General features: G+C 42.2%; 1 protein-coding gene across 1 annotated transcript; it reads right to left on the bottom strand.

Moving 5' to 3' along the window:
• Window positions 1-344: 344 nt before the first annotated feature.
• Window positions 345-19,895, bottom strand: LOC104937771 (transmembrane protein 151B). The gene is made up of 7 exons (XM_019255620.2): window positions 19,052-19,895; window positions 8,823-9,158; window positions 7,876-8,010; window positions 7,380-7,519; window positions 7,234-7,273; window positions 5,829-6,714; window positions 345-379 (listed from the first exon to the last, which is right to left on the bottom strand). The coding sequence occupies exons 1-7, from the start codon at window positions 19,118-19,120 to the stop codon at window positions 345-347; spliced, it is 1,641 nt and encodes a 546-aa protein (XP_019111165.1). The 5' UTR covers window positions 19,121-19,895.
• Between the last annotated feature and the right edge of the window lie 7 nt (window positions 19,896-19,902).

Genomic DNA, 19,902 nt, shown 5'->3' on the forward strand with positions numbered 1-19,902 from the left:
AAGTGTGTGAATCATTCTCAACGATCACAGATTTCTGTGGGTTACCTGATAGTTTGTAGTATTCACATTAGACTAACCAAGTGTTTCTGAAACTGAAAACAGAAAATGCAGCTGGAATTCATGTAATTTCAAGTCAAACCAATTCTTAACATGTTTTTTCCCCCCCTCCCTTTTTACAGTGTTTGACAAACTTTATATGACTACTCCACTCACCCCATGACCACAAGAGAAACAGTAACAGTATTGACAACAATACATCGGTCGTAATTGCTAGAGCATCTTATAAGATAATCAAGTGACGATGTTGATAAAACGGTGGAAAACAAGAGCAGAATTTTTTCTGCTCACGCAAAACAACCAAACGGCACGTGGGCTAAACCTTGGGCACAAGAAAACAGATGTGTATTTTTAGAGTGGTCTTAAATGCTGATCAGAAACGCAGCCAGACAATGAGTTATGCAGTCGGTAATGGAGGCTCAGTCACAAATTGCCTTTATCTAACAGTGCTGTCATTTCAGTGACTGATGTTCCCATTGCTTGTGGTTATAAGTTCAGAAAAGCTGCTTAGCAACATATACAAGTCTGGCCACAAAGCGGGGGATATGGGCAATATTGCTTTGGAAGACATTCAGTCACAGTTAAAGTCAAATATGAACATCAGTGGAGGTTTAGAAGATAAATGCACAATCACGTAGGAATGCGCTGATCTCTGCAGGTTTAAACCTTCAGGTTTGTTGCACCTTTGCAATGTTGTAAGCAGATGCTTTTTTAAAATCAGCTGCCAAAGACAAATTACCTGGTTAGACATCACTGTCTGTGGAACATGCGTAAGTGTCAGCCCACGGAGAGCTGGACAGCAGCTGTTTTCTACCCTGTCTGATTCACTGTTGGTTTACCCTCCAAACGCAGCATCACACGGCTCTGTGTTGTCTCAACAAATAAGGCTTTGCTGCCACCTAGTGGACAAAAACCCAGTTTGCCAGGTTTAAAACAAACATGCCACAAGTATTAGGGTGAATTTACACATGAGCTGCACCTCCAGTCATTCAGTCAGTGTACAAAATAAATTACATACATTTGCGACAAACAAAATTGTGCATTTATATCACTTGATAGGTGCCTGTTATTTTTGCTCCTGAGTAAATCCACCCTGTCATCTTGTGTAAATGTTTGACATTCAGTTCACCAGCACAAAACATACTATTGCACGTTGTGTGAACGTTCTGCCACCTGTACCAGCTGCTAATGTCGATGTGCATGTGTGTAAGCACAGGTATTTTCTTTTTCCTTTCTTGTTATTATTTTTTTTGTTTTTATTGTTTTGCTTTGGCATGTTAATGGGTTCTTTTTGTGTGACAGAGAGCTTGTGTTGACACAGGAACGCAGCGATAACTGAAATCCTGAGCAAAAATGTTGGCAACGTCGGACACAAAGGCATCATAGCAGGACAGTTCCATGCTTTCAGTGTGTGTGTACGCGCATGTGTGGGTCTATTACAGGTATTGGATTAATGTCACTCTAGTCTAAAATAAGCTGTTATAATGGCTGCTTTACTGCTCTGACTAAACATGCAAGCGCGCATGAGTGTGTGTGTTTGTGTAAGACATCATGGGCACAAAGTTCTCTTGGCACACCTGAAGCGGCTGTGGACACACTTTTGACACACTCTGAGATAATAAAACACCGTATAAATATCCAGTCACAACACATATGAGTGAAATACACTGCGTCTGTTCAAAATAAATAAATAAACTAGCCTTGCGAGCAAGTATAACTGGGTCCAAGCACCCTATGCAATTCGGAGCCGGAGGCTCACCAACCCGAGCTCATTGGGAAGCAAAGAGCATTGTCCGTTTTACAAAAATAAAAAATGAAATAAAAAAACAAACTAAGACATGAGAAATGTCTAAAGCTTACAAAGGCATTTGGATTTTAGACATCACTTAAACAACCTGAAATAATGTCTACTCAAGTATGCAGATGATATAAAAGTAGTAAATTACAGACGGAAGTTGTAGTTTGGTGGTGGCAAAGTATTCAGATAGAAATGTTAAAGCAGTCCGATTCTTAAATTGGAGCTCACTACTTGTGATTTCCAATTCACCTAGCTCAACAACATGAACACAAATATTATTACAATAAAAAGAAAAGAAAACTGAGTGTGTGAAAGTAACATCTTGCAGTTAAATCAAATTAAATCAGAAGTGTGGTCAGTGCTTTTTAGTGCTTTTTTTTTTTTAAGGGACATTAATGGAGACACTTTTATCTACAAGTCAAGAGACTGAGATAATGATAAATAGCTGTAAAAATAATTGTCTTTTAATCTCACATTCTCATTCCGTTTCCCATCCCAAGTCTTTGTCATTTTCCAGTTCTTCAGTCAAATAGAAACACTTGTCCTTGCAGCTGTTTTATTCTCTGTCAGGTATTCTTCCATTGATTATTTTGTCCGTTTCAGTTTCCTCGTGCCCAGTTCAGCTTGATGTCCCCCAAAGCTACCGCACATCCGTGAGCCAGAATCAGTGTCTGTGTGAATGTGTGTCAGAGCGTGTGACTGTGTGTGTGTGTGTGTGTGTGTGTCCAGTACACCAAACCAGGTCAACACTCATGCTCTACTTTATCTTTCCAGAAAGTTTCATTGAAAGAACGGTGCCTGCTGTCTCCTGCTGAATCCAGGTTGAACGTTTGTTGTTACAGTATCCTTGTTTATTCACCAACATGTCCGTCATGGTTTATGAAGTATACCAAGCATCGTCAGCTTTTGCTCGATTTCTCTTATTCTTTCAGTGTGCTTTTCAGTATCGTGTCCGTAAGTAAGCAGATAGAGATCGAGGGAGACCCTTCCGACATCACAAGTGGCTGAAGTGACCTTTGAAGGGCACTGTGCGGGGGAAGGTTAAGAAATGTTCATCTAACTACTCTTATAGCTTCTTGCTACTGTAGCAGGTCTAGTGTGCTTTGTAAAATATATGCATCAGCATTGATGGTTGTGTTGTGTGTGTGCCAATTGCCTCTCCCTGGACTTGAACATACGACCTCAGAAAATAGGACAGAGTTAATCCATTTGGATTCTTTTCTGCGCCCTTGTCTACATGCATCTAAAGTATCTAAATTTCTGTTGATTGACCATGGATCACTGCTTTTTGCCGATGGCGGACATAGTTGCCACATGGCTATTAGTAGCTCCTGCACAATAGCTGTTGTCAAGTCACATGCGCCTCTATGCCAGCGACACATTTTTACAATGCAGCGATGTTTCAGAGAGCATTGTTAACTTTATTCGCAGGTGATTCTTCAAGAGGAGGAGGTAGCAGCACGGCACAATCTGGCCAAACTTTTTTTTTTTTTTCTCTAAACCACAGGGCTGGGCGTTGTGATCATATTGTTGATATTGTTTTTAATATTATAAATTCTCATCAGCAATTTTATCGCCTGCACTAAAAATACAAAGCAATTAAAAGTCTGATTTATTCTTTTTTTTTTGTAATCAGCTGAGCTTGACAGCTCGAGTTTTACTTCCCATGCAGTCCAATATTATGGACATAAATGAGATAAAGAGGTGATTTTTCATGCCTAAACACATACAGTAGTGTGATATATAGTACATTGATATTGGAGGAAGGTTTACTGGTTATTGTATTTTTTTTTCCCTTTATATTGCACAAGCCTATCTTCGGGTACAAATGTTTAAAAGTAGAGCTCGACTACACAGACATAACTGGTGGAAATTAACCGAACATTTCGCTCTCACACCTTGCATTGGCAACCTTTCGATCTATAAAGTCCAATTTTGTCGACATCTTTTGTTCCTCTACTTGTTGGGTTAATTCACAACTCGTCAAAAGTAGCCACATAATTTGTTCAAATCTCATTCTGAATATATATACGGACATAAAACTGCGAAAGGTCATCAAAAACGTCATATAAGTGGGAAATATCTGGTTAATAAAATCTGATCTTGGCTTACGGGAGATGTGATATGTGGAGTGAGCTGAGATGAAATCTGATCTAAGCACTTCCAGGAGCAGAGAGAGGTGTATCACATAACCACCGCTTTAAAAAAAAAAAAAAAAGAAAGAGGAAAGGGTGGAGCAGAGGAGAGAAGATGGCAGGGGGAAAGACGAGGGCAGGTTAATGATGGATGCATTTATTACAACATGTGCTAATTGCGGGAAAAAAACGTTGCAGCGTTATAAAAAGCTAATTGGATGTGTTGCTCAGACTTGCGCCTCTGCACTCGTAACTTTTCAGTGCAGGGAGGGGACGAAGGAGGACGGTGGAAGTGACAAAATGGAGGCAGGAGAGAAGACGGGAGCATGAGAAAAGATCAGCAGGGCGGAGCTGAGAAGTAGATGAAGCAATCACTGCTCTGTCTATGGAGGGGTTTTTTCTATTGCGCTCCATATCGATAATGGATAGAGAGTGGTGAGGAAGCTAATGGGGAAGTGAGGAGTAAGATGGCATGAAAATCAATGGCTCTCCTCTTTTATTGTACTGTTTCAGTCGCCAGCTTTGTTGTACGGTAAATCCTAAAAGAGCTTGTTTGTCACCGGTACATGTGCTTAAATACTATGGAACTTTTTTTTTAGTGTTATTTCGATTTTCTGATTAGATTCAAGGTCAGGATTGCTGCTCGGAGCGTGTTAAGTCCTTCATCTTTTTTTTCTCCTCCTCTTGAGTTGATCATTTTGATCATTCTTGTTTGTATCTTTTAAGAATCTGCATGGATTCACATTTTATTTTTGCCAAAAGCACGTCGTCGTTTCTCTCCCTCTTCTTCTCTACGTTGCATTTTGTAATCCTCTGTGATCCCCCCCTGAGTTCTCCCTCGTTTGAAATATTTAGGATTTGTTTCTCCTCTCTGAGAATGAGCCATATTTTTTTGTCTGGCTCTATGTATTTTGATTTTTTATTTATTTTTTTTTAGCAAAACTGAAGCTTCAAGCATTCAAAATACCCTTTGAAAAAAAATACCCACTACCTCTCAGCTGGTTTCACAGTCTTTCCACTGCTCTCCAACTTTCTAATTTTAGACTTGGTACGCCTCCCACTCCCGCTCTTGCATAGATATATCTGACAAACTTTTCAGTCCTCATTCTTCCCAAGTATCCCTCTCAATTTCTGTGTAGCAAAGTCTACGATTGCAAGGATTTTCTTGCCTCTACTCAGACTCTCTATTATCTTGCAGCCACTTCTCTCCCTCTCCTCTTTCCTTGGTGAAGCTGTTCTTACCTCTCATGTTTTGTTCTGACTGAATCCCTCCTTCTTTTCCTGTGGCTGGTATGTCATCAACCAACTCTTTTCTTTCAACCTCATTCTGTTCTCATTTCAAATCTCATTTTCTCTCACCCACTTCATGTCTGCTCCACTCTTTTCTTTCTGTTCAGTGCCTTCTTTCATCTCCCTCGGCCTCTGCCCATACTTTCTTGCTCTTCACGTGTTTATTTTTTCCGAATGTCACATGTCGTCTCCAGCATGGCAGCTCTCCTCTCCGTGTATAATGAGGACGGGGAAGAAGAATGCGTCCTGGTAAGATGGAGGACGATCCCTCCCTCCCCCCTCGCTCTCCCTCACCTCGCTTCCCCCTCCACTGTCTGGCTCTGCTTCTTCGTCCCTCTCTCTGCCTCCTCTTCTTCTCACCTCCTCCTCCTGTTCCTCTTCCTCGTCGTCATCCCCTTCTCCTTCTAGAACTCCTCTGGTCTCCTCGTTGTCCTGTCTAGAACCTAACCCAAGGAATCCTCCGCCGCCTCCTCCTCCTCCTCCTCCTCCACTACTACCTCCCCCACTTCCTCCACCTCCCCCTCCTCCTCCTCCTCCTCCGCCTCCACTCCCTCCTCCATCTTCTCTACTCCCTCCCAGTCCTCCTCCCATGCTTCTTGAATGAAACAGGCTGTTCTGGCGCCCTCCGCCAAGTCTCCCTAGAGAGAATCCGCTCCGACTGAGCACCAACCTTCCTCCTATGCCCCCACTTCCCTGCCCTGCTGCCCTGATCCCTGCCACGGTAGCGTTCAGGAGGGCTGTGGTTCCCATTGGGGCCCGTAGCCTGGAGGGCAGACTTGAACTTGACGTGGTCCTCCGACATCGGGGGCAGCTCTGGAGGAGGTAAGCCGAGTTGAACACCACAGGCAGAGTAAGAGGAGGCGGGTTGGTCCCTTGGCTGGGGGTGGTGCACGGGGGCCCAGAGATGGGCGTAGAGGCGGTAGGGTTTGACCCCCCACTTGTGTCCATGTCCATAAGGAGAGCTTCAGAGTAGCTTGGCACCATCTGTTGGTTACAGCGGATGTGCCACTCCAATTCTGTCATGTCCACCGTGTTGACCCGAGAGATGGCTCTGTAACTCGTCCCATTTAGACCAATTCCAACCGCAATTCCTCCTGGGTGGATTCCATTCTCAGTCCCTCCTTCAACCCCATCCCCTCTTCCACCTGGCCCTCCTCCGCCACCTCCTCCGCCACCATCCTCGTCCTCCCCAAACAGCTTTTCCACGTGGTAGTGGACATACGCTGTGCGATATTCTGACACGACACGCAGCGGCCATGACAGGAGGAAAGCAGAAGCCAGCCAGAACACCCTGTGCCTAGAAAACCACGGCTGGTGCGCGGGATCTGGGAACGCCAGGATGTGTTCACGGAAATCCACGTTCTTCAAGTGCATCCCTTCCCTGGCCTCCATGTAGTCGTCAAGCCCCTCATTCTCCCCGAAGAATCGCGCTCGCTTGGAACGACAGGAAGAGAATAGAACACATTAGCTGTGTGACCAAGAAGCATTTCTTTATCTTTCAGTGTGTTTTTACCCCACAGGGTGGAACACTAACTTTTTGAATGCCATCAAGTGTACAACAAGGACCGTCTTCAAGAGTTCTCAAGAGTAAACATTAAAAAGTCAGCTGGAGACGGCGTCAACAAACCGAATTAGATAGCTACAGTTCAATCTTCTAATGACAGCTGTCATTTCAGACAGCATAAATCAATATTGCTGGCTCGAAATTAGAAGCCTGCTTTTGCCTGCTAAGACATCTGAGTGATAAATCTGCCATCTGTCATCACTGTAAACTGCATATTCGCAGGGACTGGAAAGCTTGACAGGCGTAACCGCTACAGCTAAGGAGGCCTGGAATTATTTTCTTAATAAAACAATCAATTAATTAACTTTAACAGAATAGAAATCAAGTTGCAGCCCTCTTAGAACAGAATGAACAGTAATAAATATGTCGTTATTTTAACCACTTCTTACCTGGGTGAGGTAGGCAGCTTCAGCACGTGCACTGGAAAAGCTAAAAAAGCAGAAACATTTGTCAATAACTGATTTAAAAAAAAACAATAATCTTAAGATCAACCTTCTCCACCATGTCTTCGGACCAGTCGTGGGTGGTGTCTAACCTGAAACACTTGGTGAAACGGAGGCGAACGGCGGGGTGCAGTTGCAGGTCCAGCAGTTCCTTTGATACGTCTTTGACACCATAGCGGGCGTAGTCGAACTCTGAACTGGAAGCGTGAGTGTTCACCCGTTCATGGTAGACCTGAGGAAGAAAGGTGCAGGGCATAGATGGAGGGAAATAGTTTAATGGAGGGTATTTGGGGGGAGAAGGAGGAGGAAAGAAGACAGATCGTAAGTTTAAGAAAGGAAGAATGGAGTTACTGGGAAGATATTTTAACCTTCATCAATAAGGCATGGTTACTAAATAGAATGATATTTTTCTTACTGCACACAGCTGTTAGCACACAGCCCCACAATATTTCACTATAGGAGAAATTAAGATTTGCATAGCAGTTACCTAACAAAATTACAACTCATGTTTTACAGTGAGGCTATTATCAATGAACGAGTGAACGTGAGCGATGTTACAGTATGTGCGTTAGGTAGAGTTCTCCTCACCTGGGTGGTCGTATACGCGTCTCCGTTGCGGTATCTTGTCACCTGTCTGGTCCTCCTCACATAGTGATAGCTGATGGCCTTCCACCAAATGCAGGGTGTGGCCTGCTGGAGTCTTTGAACACGCTCATACACTTCCTGCGTCGAAGAATGAACAAATAATCACTTAATTAATATCACATTTAGATGCTCCGCAGCTTCTTTTGTAAAGATTTCCTACTAAACAAACCAGTTAAAAATGAGGATGACGAACAATCTAAAAAAAAAAAAAGGTCTTGCAATCGTGGTACAAACAGAAACAAACAATTAAGTTGCTATTGTTTTCCCAGCATAGTTAGGTCTGTGCAGTGTGGTGCGAGTCAGGTCCTGCCACAGTTTGTTTATGGTCTTATCATTTGTTTTTTAGAGCCTATTCAGAGACATCTTAATCCTAGAATATGTGCATGTGCCCCTGAGAGTCTGGACTAGCGTGAAATACATTTTCTTTTTGGCAGTGGCAGAAGAGCGAAGAAGAACACTTAGCACTTGGAGCAATGTGTTCCTGGAATGCATGATGATAGATGGAGCAGAGCAGGATAGACAAAAGATAGACTGGTGCCCCTAGGTCACCTCATTTCAATGCGAGTGGGCAAATATACAAAGAAATTGAGAATAGAAGAACGTTCTCTTCTTGTGAAATATTATTTATTATTTCACAGGACTGCTCAGGGTACTAATTATGCCATATTTCTGAACAGCAACTGTTCACTACAGCATCATTTTATTTATCTGTATTGTAGACATTTTGCTGATACTACCATACTAAACATGTTTCAGTGAGTAAACAGATTCTGCTGTGTAGTTCAAGGTCAAAGGCCCATTTCTAGACTCCCATTGCAGCAGTAAACTCTCCACTCTGTTGGGTTTAAATGTGTTCTCAAGCTAACTAAACTACTGATTTTCACACATACCTGGAATTCAGCATGAGCCAACATTGCCGTCTTTGAGAAGCAGTGCCAACACTCCACCAAGTAAACCACATACAGCAGTGCCAGGAAGGCCAGGGGGATGTAGACGTAGCCGCTAGAGCACGGACTCTCCAAGTACCCGATCTCATTGTAGTAGGCAGCAGAGGTGGCGTCTTCGTCAGCACCGAGAGTTATGGAGGAGCCGAGAACGGGTACACGACAGAGAGCGCACCAGGCCAGCGTGGCAAAGCAGCCGTACATGAGGAGGGTCAGGAGAAGGCACTTCCAATGGGACTCCCGACACAGGGAGGAGGCCAGAGACTGCTGGACTGGCCTTTGCTGTGGGGACGCAGAGAAAGGAGAGAGTAAATGTAAAGATGCTGCTGAGGGAGGCATTTGTCTTATTTAAATTCATCGTAGAGGACTAAACACACCACTAATGAGACTTGACAACTTGACCTTTCAACTTTTAACTGGGGATACACTCTCCCAGCCACAGAACAAAAAGCTACTGAGTTGCATTATGGGACTTGTAGGATCTGGTGTTTAATTCATACTTTCTTGAATTTTAGACACCCCACTACCTTGGTCCAGATTGTCTTAATATTGTACACCAAATGTGATCTTAATGACTTTGGTGATTGCCTGACTTTTCCTCTCGTGCCATCGTTGGGTTAAAATTTCAACTTGTCCAATACGTTGATTTATGACTAAATACTTTCCCATCATCCTCAGCTGTACTTTTGTATTTGGTGCCTATTAGTAAATGTTAGCTGCTAAACTAAGATGTTAAACACTGTAAAAACAAAATTATATAATGTGCACTGTCATGGTGAGCTCATGTTAGCATTTAGCTCAAAGCATCACTGTATTTCAGTACAGAGTCACAGAGCTGCTAGCACCACCTCTGTCCCCATACTTATGGAAGTGCAATATTAAATCCCTGGAGTACTCGTTTAGTACATTTTGAGCGTCTGCCCCTATTTGAATAATACTGTTTGGGTTACTTGGGTACAAGTTATTTCAATTTCAAGGACAAAAAATGTTTGAAACAGCAGTCCCTTCTGCTCACATGGATTATTAAAAATCTTTGACCATGATTAATGTGGGCATCCAAACACTGTGACATTATACATGTATGTGACCAAAAAAAATAAAAATAAAATCACAATAGCTCCCCTTTAACAACGTTAAAGCACAAATTTGATGAAACCAGTCTGAGCCGAGGTTCTCATGTCGACAGTCACAGATTATGATGAATAATACAGTATGCTTCACGACGTTAATGTTTAATAACGTCTGACAGGTGAAAATGATTGCAGCTGTGGCTGTAATAGAAAATGCTGTCCTGATTTTGTGAACCTGGTGACCCCTCCGCCACCCCCACCTCACTCCCCGGTGACATTTTAATAATCATAATTGTCCTGTTTGGTAAACAGTGTCGTATTTCAGAGCAAGCGTGTAAGCTGAGGTTTGATCAAAGCAACACATTACACCACCCCTTACCCATCATAGCATAAGTGCTATGTGCTCAGACACACACACACACACACACACAAGTGCACACTTTGACACAGCCTCACTTGCACTGTGAAAGACATCATATTACAGTGCACTCAAAACACACACACACACACACACACACACACACACACACACACACACACACACACACACACACATATGCATTAGATACAAAAACATAGATGGTCTAATGTGCCCCTCTTCTCTCTCGATCCACGTGCACGCCGGCATGCACGTTCTCAGCGTTGTAATGCAGCCAGCGGAGTGTATGTGAATAATTTAGATGAGAGCGATGCTTCTAGACTGTTCTCTAGCTAACTGACTCCACTCAAACATCAGCAGCGTACATCGCCGCCGCTAGGATTTGTGTGTGTGTGTGTGTGAACGAGGGAGGGATAGAGAGCGGGGAGAAAGAGAGAGGGGTTGTGCTAAAAAAAAAAAAAAAAAAAGGGTGTGTGTCGTATGTCATAGAAACATACAAAATAGAGAGAGTTTGCACACACCTGTACTGTTTCACATGGAATGTATTTGTGTCTAGGCCTCGCGCTGAATGCGTCAAGGCAAAAGAGCAACAGAGCAGATGACAAAAAAAAAGATGGGATGACACCAGTGTCCTCTCCTCACAGCCAAGTCTGCCTGTCCTGTCAGCACACCTCCCCCTCCCTCTCTCTTTATCGTTCACTCCTTCAGTGCAGCCACAATTTGCTATCCACTAGCATATTTGGCTGGCGCACACACTGCCTTTCTTTTTTTTACTCCTGCTGTACGTCAAGGGCAAGTAGTGAGTGAACAGAAGAGTGAAGGGCACCCACGCTCCATCAGTCCAACATCTCTCTGCAAAAGCCCTAAAACCAAACACTGCACACTTAGGGATCCGAAAATAGGTTAGATACTTTAAACAGACGTGAAAATTATGATTCACAATTCAATATCATATTGTTTGCCTTCTGTCTGCCTTTTCTGTCCACATCCGCCTTCCTTTCTTTATGTAATCTTTTTTTTCCCCCTCCTTCCCCGAATCTTCCCTCCCACCTTCTAAGCATTTACTCTCCGATCCCTACCTAAGTCTCGTCCTCACCCACATGTCTCCTCTCTGTTACATCCTCTCTGAAAGTCTGTCTCTAAGTGGATTGATTGGGCTAAAAGTGTAGTGTAGAGAGAGACACAGAGAGAGGGAGAGGGGGGATGAAGAGCGTGAGAGAGACAGAGAAACGGTCATGAACTTTTCATGAATGCAAGTATGAAAGGAAGCAAAATGAGAGGAGGGGACTAAAGAGATGGCAACAGTGACAGACTGCACCTTTCTCCAGGGGACCCCGCTGCCAAAACCCAACCTTCTCCTTCTCCTCTAACCCTCCCTCTCTCAATCTCATTTTGTCTTCCTGGCTCCAATTCTCTCCTGTCTTCTTACTTTATACGGATAAATGTGGCTAAAAAAGAAAATATTCTAGCAATAATAGAAAGAAAAATAAGAATAACCTGCACAGGTCTTGGCTGGCATTTTTCATCAAGCCTCTGCAGCCACTCTGTTAGAGGAAAATCAGCCCCAAGACGGGAGTCAAATTATTCCTGTATGCATTTATGCCAATCATTATTTGTCAGTATGAGCAGTTCTGCCTCCCACAAGTAAAGACCACACCTGCTAAAATGCTCTGAGACAGAGCCAGGAGATGCTTTTTACACATTCAACTTGACTAGTTACAGGCTTCGTTTGGTTTACAGGCAGTGCTCAAAAACTTGTGGGCTTAATGAGATACCACAAAGTAAAGTCCAGTGTTATGTTTTTCCGATGTAGTATACAAGGAAATATAAGTGCCGGCAGTTTACCGTAATAGGACTTTGCTAGATATGAGATGGAGCAGTAATTTTGATTATCACATAGTATCTGATGGGGATGGTGTTCCACATCCAGTACCAATGTGCACATAGAGCATAATCAAGAGTTCAGTATTGCATGCATTTTGAGCTTTTCAAGAAAAACTCTCTTTTTGAGCAGGAGCTCCCACCAACACATTGTTTGTTTGTAATTATTTTTCTCAGAGATGCCCAGTACAAGTGCCAAGTCCAACATTTTTCATCAATACCAGTTCTGGGTTAGGGATAGGGTTAGTGTTAGGATTACTTAATTCAGGGTACCTCCCCTATACCAAGGACAGACCAGTGTTCTGCTGTCGTAGATTGGTCATGTCATGGCCAATACACAGTCTGCTTAATAAGATCTGTTTAGCACCAATCACACCCGGCGATTCAGCACTGTGCATTCCTAATTGTTCTCAATTGTCAATATATCTTGACACATATTAAAAGGTCTGGTGTGTAGGGTTTAGTGCCCCCTAGCTGTGGGGTTGCAGATCGGAACCAAATGAATACTCTCCCATGCCTCATCCTCTCCTTCCATAAAGAGTTCATTTTAAGGCAACAAAAACACAATGGTTCTTATTTTCAGGTAATTATGCACAAATGAAAAATACTTGTGAATATTATATTCAATTAGATCGTCCTAAATATTACACACTGGAGCTTTAACTTGGTTTAATGTTGAAGCTTTAACAGGCAGCCAAAACTAAGGTTTCTCTTGGTGCATTATTAGAAACGAGTCTTGTTCAGGTCATCCCGCTAGTAGTCTCTTGATACCAATTGATGGAAGATCTCAGCGCCTACCAATTGTCCGGGGAAGAAAAGTAATTGCTTTAACAGCGTTGAAAGCGGCTGCTAACAAACGTATGTGCCTTACTTCAAGGACATGACTTACCTGAAACAATCTTCCCCAGAAACAAACTGAGAATAGAGCAAATTACTTTGTAACACACAGAGGGCTTTTTAAAAGGTTGAAAATGGATGTCCAGAGCAACGTTATGTTACGACACAACTTCCACATGCAATGCAAGGCTTTTTCTCATATTGTTTCCACCTAGTTTCAGGAACAAGAGCGAGGAGAAAGTCCCCTTAGTCTCTACTGTCCATTCCTGGGTCTCCTTCCTGAGGGGTGACCTGGATTTAATACAGGGGAACTGTATTAGTAAACTCGTGATTCATAGTTTCCAGAGAACAAAACACTTCCTAGTGCAAAACCGATGCAGATTTTTGGTTGTGTCATGATCCTCTTGCAGTTTTAGCTGCCTGTGTTGAGCCTTGGCTCTTGTGTCAGGCTGGAACGGATCAAAGCCAAAGCTCACTCTCCTTGAAATCATTCTGAAAAGAAATCTGTATAGCCTCGCCTGAAAGGGTGTCAGCTTTCATTTTTTTCATGCAGAAAGTTTGGACCGCCTTCCTTGCAAGCCCTTTTGAAGAGGGATGATTCAGGATGGTACTTACATTACAAATTCTTCATTAATCTTTCAGTAATGCCTTAAATTCAGTGCTGGTGCTTAGAACATCATTATCTGACAACATTTTGCTGTGCTGAAAACATTGATACTTTGACATATTGTCTCTATATTATATATATATTCCTTAGCATCCACAGTCTCTAGAGACAGCAGCCCACATAGCTGACTTGAAACCTTGACCACAGGTTGGTTTGTTTTGCTTTTTTTAGTCACACATCACAGACTTTTGTTTTCAAAGAAACATTTCAGAGCAGTGCTTGGATTTTTTAAGATCCTCTGCGTACTGTACTGTAGTTATTTCCTGCCTCTACAGAAACTGAAATTGACAGGGCTTTTTCATTAATAGGATTTGCTTCAGCCAGTAAATGTCTCTGAATTCAATCATTGTTCTATAATCTGGTCTTGTAGCATTTGCTGTAATATGGTAATGTGTGCAACTCTGCCACATATTTAGTTACTGGCTCTTTGTATTTATGTGTGCACAGGTCGTACTTGACTTGTGTGACTTTCTGATCTATCCCAACTAGAAAAGAAAAGTGTACCTTGTATTTTATTGAAAAAAGTCAACACCTGTGCACTTGGCAGAGAGGTTCTTTACAAATCTCTCCTTTTATTAGGTGTCTAGTAAAAAAACGTGCATTGCTCCCTCTCCTTCTGTCTCTGCTCATACTGATTCAGCTGGTTAGGTGTGACTGGAGCAGCTATAATTAGCAATCCTTGCATGTGGGTGGCAAATGAAGTGAGGAAGTGAGGATGGGGAAAAAGTGCTGTTGAAGCCTGCAGTGCACTGTTAAAAATGATGTGTCATTTCAACACAAGTGGAGAGAGTCATTTAGGATGTCAGGTTTCCACTACCTCTGCTACAACAACAAATAAATCATTAGCACCTGGTGTGTTAGGAAATAAAATGTGTCATTGTGCACTCGCTGAGCTAAAGTAATACTCCTCACAATGAAAGATATTAGTTTTAGAGTGTCGTCTATTGAGACTAATTATCCACAAATCATAATCAGCAGGGAAGGTGTAGGTCAGCTATTTATAAATGAAAGCAGCAGTCGGCTTGAATACATATCAATTACATTATTGTAGATGTCAATGGTGACAAGCTTTTACAGTGGAATAAAGTCAAATAGATCCACAGAAACAACTCCTGCAGCGCGATCCGTCATTCTGCCGTGCGCCTGATTAGTATTTTCTAAAATACAAAAAGCACAAAGTTTTGCTGATAGTCAGTTTTAGTATTTCACATTTGTCTCACGACAAAAACAGTAATATAAAAGCCAGAAGAAAAAAATAGCACAATAAAAAGTTAGAATAAGGAGCTAGATTCATTTCAAGTATGAGAACGTTCTACTTCTAGGGAGCATCCAAGTGTGAAATAGTTGCTGTATAATTAAACTGGTGTACTTGAAATACCTTACATAAAGAGATATCATTTTTTTCTGTGTGTATTACATTCAGCAGGGAAAAAGATTAAAGCCTCTGTAATGTGGCTTGAAATATTAAAAATACATAAATGATATCAAAGTAGAGCAACCAATTACTGTAAGAATCCACAAAAATCTGAGTAAACTATTAGAAAACCTAACTCAAAAACAGCTTATTTTGCTGTTCAGGCTGTTTCTCCAAACTGTGTAGGCATGGCAGATCAGATTTTGATTGATATATCCCTCGGGAGTACTGACACAGAAGGTAAGCAATGTACCGGTGTGGACCGGGGAGCAGCAAAAACTTTTTATTCATCTAAATAGGATATCAGTTTAAGTGTATGCAATATTTAGAATACTTCCACTGCTTTACTTTGCCATCAGACAGTCCTTTCCAACAGGGAATTATAGTCTGTGTTCTCTTCAAGGCCACCACACGAGTCTCCTTTGACAAAAACAGTCATTTTAACATCTAACACAGTGAACTGAGGACTTATTTTAAAGAAACCAGAGTTGCTTGATTGTTGAAACAGCAGAAAGACTAAACAAAGATGACCTGTGTGTTTTTATGATGAGTTAACAAAGCAATTAAGCAAATCTTAGTTTGGTAAAAGAGAGAAACTTCAATTCAGAAGGTGTGCGGTTGTATTATTGTCCTTAATAAGGAAAACAGATGTAAAACTATGACTTTTCTTTACAGTTTATTAGTTTATCTTTTACATTAAAATGTAGCAAAGTCAGTTTCTTTCAGCTTCAGTTAGCTTTGAGGCAAACTGAGTGAGAGCAGAGAGGTTTTTGTGTAATAAATGTCCAAACATGATCATCATGACTATATTCAAATCCAATATCAGAAAAGTTTACCAAAAATTCAATGACTATATTTCAAACCTATCTGGATATAAACAAATTCCTTATACATATAAGATGTTTACTATAATGTACATAAGGCCCTAAGTTACATAGTTAGAAGGATGTTGAGAATTTGGGTTCCAACAGGGGGAAACTTGGTAAGTCTATGTTTTACTATAGATCAAGTGTTTTATTATTCGGACATATTCACATTAGAGAAACAGTGTTTTACAGAAAACATCTGCCACAGTGTTCTATGTCTCATATCACCTTCTCCTGCTTCTCACATTTTTATTTATCTCATAAAAACACTATTTCTCCATCAGTAATCCTGTTGGCTGTTCTACACATTGTTGGCCTGCTTCATGATGGCAGCCAGTCTGCTGTTATCATCTTTTATTGCAGTCTGCCTCCACACTGCATTCGATTCTCCATTAACAGTGTCAATGTGTTCACATTTGTATATATGCCTGCCTTCCTTTTAGATTTGCACCATCCTATAGAAAATGACAGTCCTAATTCCTTGCTCAGAATTGAGCTTTTTTTGTTGTCGTTGTTATCAATGATTCATGGAGAAACTGTGTAGGATTCTTGTCTGTGTGACAGAGCGGCAGGGATTTTTTGGCTGCTGCTGTAGCTATAATATTTATCATATTGCATTTTGTTCTCATGTTATACAGTAGATTGTTATATAAATGTTGTGTTGCCCTGGAGTTAAAATTACAAGCGGGGGACTGTATATGCTTCTGACTATCACCATCTTCAAAAGGATAAGGCTGGCAATATCCAATTTTCATTTTTTGCAAGCTGAACACTGAGCCCATTTCTTCCTAGTGAAGATAAAGTAAATCTTTAAAACCAGCCTCAAAGAAGTCTCTGCATAACAGAAGGTGTCTCTTTTTTTCTCTAAAGACATATTATTTATGTCAGAATGAGGGTCAGATACATTTATTTTCTCTTGATATTCTAATTAAACTTTTAAACTTTTCATCACATCACTTGTGGCTGTCTCCCACACACACATCAGACTTGTTCTGCAAATGCAATTTTAATATTAATCACGTGGCTCTAATTCATTTGTAAATGCTAAAGTTAGGTGAGATCATGTTTGAGTGAGAAGAGAGGGTGACGCTGATGATGAACGGTGAAGCTGTAGACTCCACGATGGACGCGTCTAAAACAGGAAGCAGACCAAGAGGGGAAGACAAGAGAGAGAGTAATGGAGGCAGAGAACAGATGAAGACTGAATTCATCGCATTACACTGCACTGCAGGCTGATAAAGACAGAGGAGAGTGGCGGAATAAAGTGGAAGGCATCATTTAACAGGCCTAGTTACTCTACATATCATGTGCCCGGGGCTTTGAATTACCATGTGCCAAATGCTTATTTCTGTCAGTTTTATTAGCCATTTCTTGGTTGGGTCAGTCATATATGTTCTAAAACGTAGTTGGATAATTAAGATATAAAACTCCTCTTATCACTTACAGTCAATTAAAAAGGAAGAAGAGTTTCTTGAAGGCAGTCGGGTAAGATATTTAAAGCTTGTCAGAGCTGAAACAATGAATCGATTGATTCAGCTGAGAGAGAATTCATGGCTGCCAGATTGAAATGGTTTGCTGGTTTTGGATTTTCAACTTGCTGCTTTTTGGAGCTCAGGAAATTTGTGATGGGCATTTTCTGGAAGAAGAACAAGTAATCCAAAACAATAATAATAGTCTGATTAAAATCAACAATGAAAATAGCTGATAGCTAATTCCTGGCCCGACTTCATAGCCTCCAGAACTGGTACCTAGTTTTTTCTATTTCTCCATTAAGTGTGACACCAGCCACTGTTTACGTCACAACACAGCCCACCTATCTACTCAGAACAACTAAGTAAACTCCACTGGTATAGAAATGAGTAATTTCCTCCTTAAACGTACACCCCCTTTCTTATACGCCATTACACTACATGCATACACAACTCTGCTTGTCCTCCAAAAAAGTACTGTCATCATGAGTCGTGTAACTGGATATGATGATAAGAATACAGTGTGGCCCACATCTTTAGTTATCCATGGATTTTTTATTTTTTCCAAGCAACTGACTTACGTAATGTTTTGTCATGCACAGCCTCCTGTGTTTCTCTTGGGTTTTCATTATCGAGACGATGAGTTTGAATAAATGCTGCCGTTTCCCAGAGCATTGTAGTTGTAGCGAAGGGGGTTGTAAAACGCTTAGGAGGAGAGGTTGCATGTGGGAGTGTGGTGGTGTACAGGGAATCAGGTTCATGGCTTTATGATGTAAATGTAAATTTACCAAACTTTGAACAGGATGTATAACATTTCCCTGGGTAAGGACTTTCAGTGGAAGGAGGACTTCAGAGGAGGTGGAGTAGATGTGCAGCTTGGTAGGTGTGTTTGAAGACAGTGGTATCTGCTCAGGAGGTGAAAGGAATTTGACAAACATAAAATAAAACATCTGCGTTGTTATATCTTACTATTATAAAATGCTAAATCCCTGTGTTTGGTGAAAACATACACACTGTTTGGTGGTTCTCATCATTCACTGTATGTGTCATTTTGGCTGAAAGGTGTGTGTGTGTGTTCTGCTAAACTGTGATGTCACCCTCTAGTGTATTTCAGTGGTGTCAGCTGCTAGATGGACATACTCTACTATAAACTGTAAAAGACTAAACCAGCTCCCCCCAGGAGTAACACATCACATCAATACTGTGGATTTATTTCTAGTCATGCATTTAGAGTTCCCTCCCCTCTCTGTTTACCTAAACCACAGCCTCATCCCCATTCATGTTAAAGCCAAGGTCCCGCTCCGTGTCCTTGCTCCTCCAAGCCATGAAGGACTTGAAGAGGAAAAAACGTGACTTCTTGGCGTCAACAGAAAAGACATGTTTTTATCAATGAAAGCCAGAGGAGTCGACACGGTCTACACAGTGCAAGCATGTAGGTTGTTTTGGAACGAGCGGCAATGACATCCAAACACAAGGTGCTTCATGTAGGGGCAGAATATGCGCAACTTTACGCTCACTGGACTCTTTCTATCTACGCATAAACAAGCGCGTAAAAAGGAGACACAACAAACACAGAAAATGTCCTTCCTTACCTGCTCTCGTCCTGACCCTTCCTCCAAAATGGGCTCTTCTGCGGCGGCCGTCTCCTCCTCCGTCTGCATTTTCCCGCTTGCCACTCCTTCCTTCCTTAGAACCGGGCACAGGCAGCTCCCACCCCGGTAGCGTCCGAAGGCAGGGACCTCCCCGGCGGAGCAGTAAGCTCGGTCACCCCATCCGCCGCAAGTCGGTATCCAATTTCACGATGGCGGGGCCTGCGGCAAAAGAGCATCATCTACTCCGGATGTCGGTAGTACCCCCTATTTTTCTTCTTTTTTTCCTCTCTCTTTCTTCCCGTATTCTTCTCCCGCTTGACCCCCTTTGCTCAGTGTCTCTCCTCCACCTGCTCCATCCCTCGCTTCCTCTCCGGTCAAAGCAAAATGTGACTAAGCATCCAAAGTCAAAGCCCGTCGCCCTCCCCAGTCCAAAGCGTTTTCGTCGCCTCTGCCTCTCTTGTGATGCTCAGCTGCGAGCGTGCGTATGCGCACGTGTGCGCGCGTGACCAACAGCGCAGGAGAGCCAACCGGAGCCAAGGATCTCACGAGGATGCACAAATAAACGGAAGACGCTCGTGAGGACAGCGCGCGTTGGGAAGATGAACACGACGCGTCGAAAATGAAAATAAATAAAATAAAAAAATGACAGAGGATGTACAGTCATCCGTCAACTTTTGTTTTGCCGTGGTTGCACCTTGCGTTGGGTCTCCGTTGACGTCATATAGCAACATCCCCACCCCCCTCCATCTGTTCACCTGAGCATACGCACAGGCGCGAGGCTCCCAATGTGGAGACAGACGTGCACACTGGGAGAGGCGCGTGCCAAACTCCTGCCAAATAAAGCTGACACA

This window comes from Larimichthys crocea, chromosome III (genome assembly GCF_000972845.2).
Source record: "Larimichthys crocea isolate SSNF chromosome III, L_crocea_2.0, whole genome shotgun sequence".
NCBI lineage: Eukaryota > Metazoa > Chordata > Actinopteri > Sciaenidae > Larimichthys > Larimichthys crocea.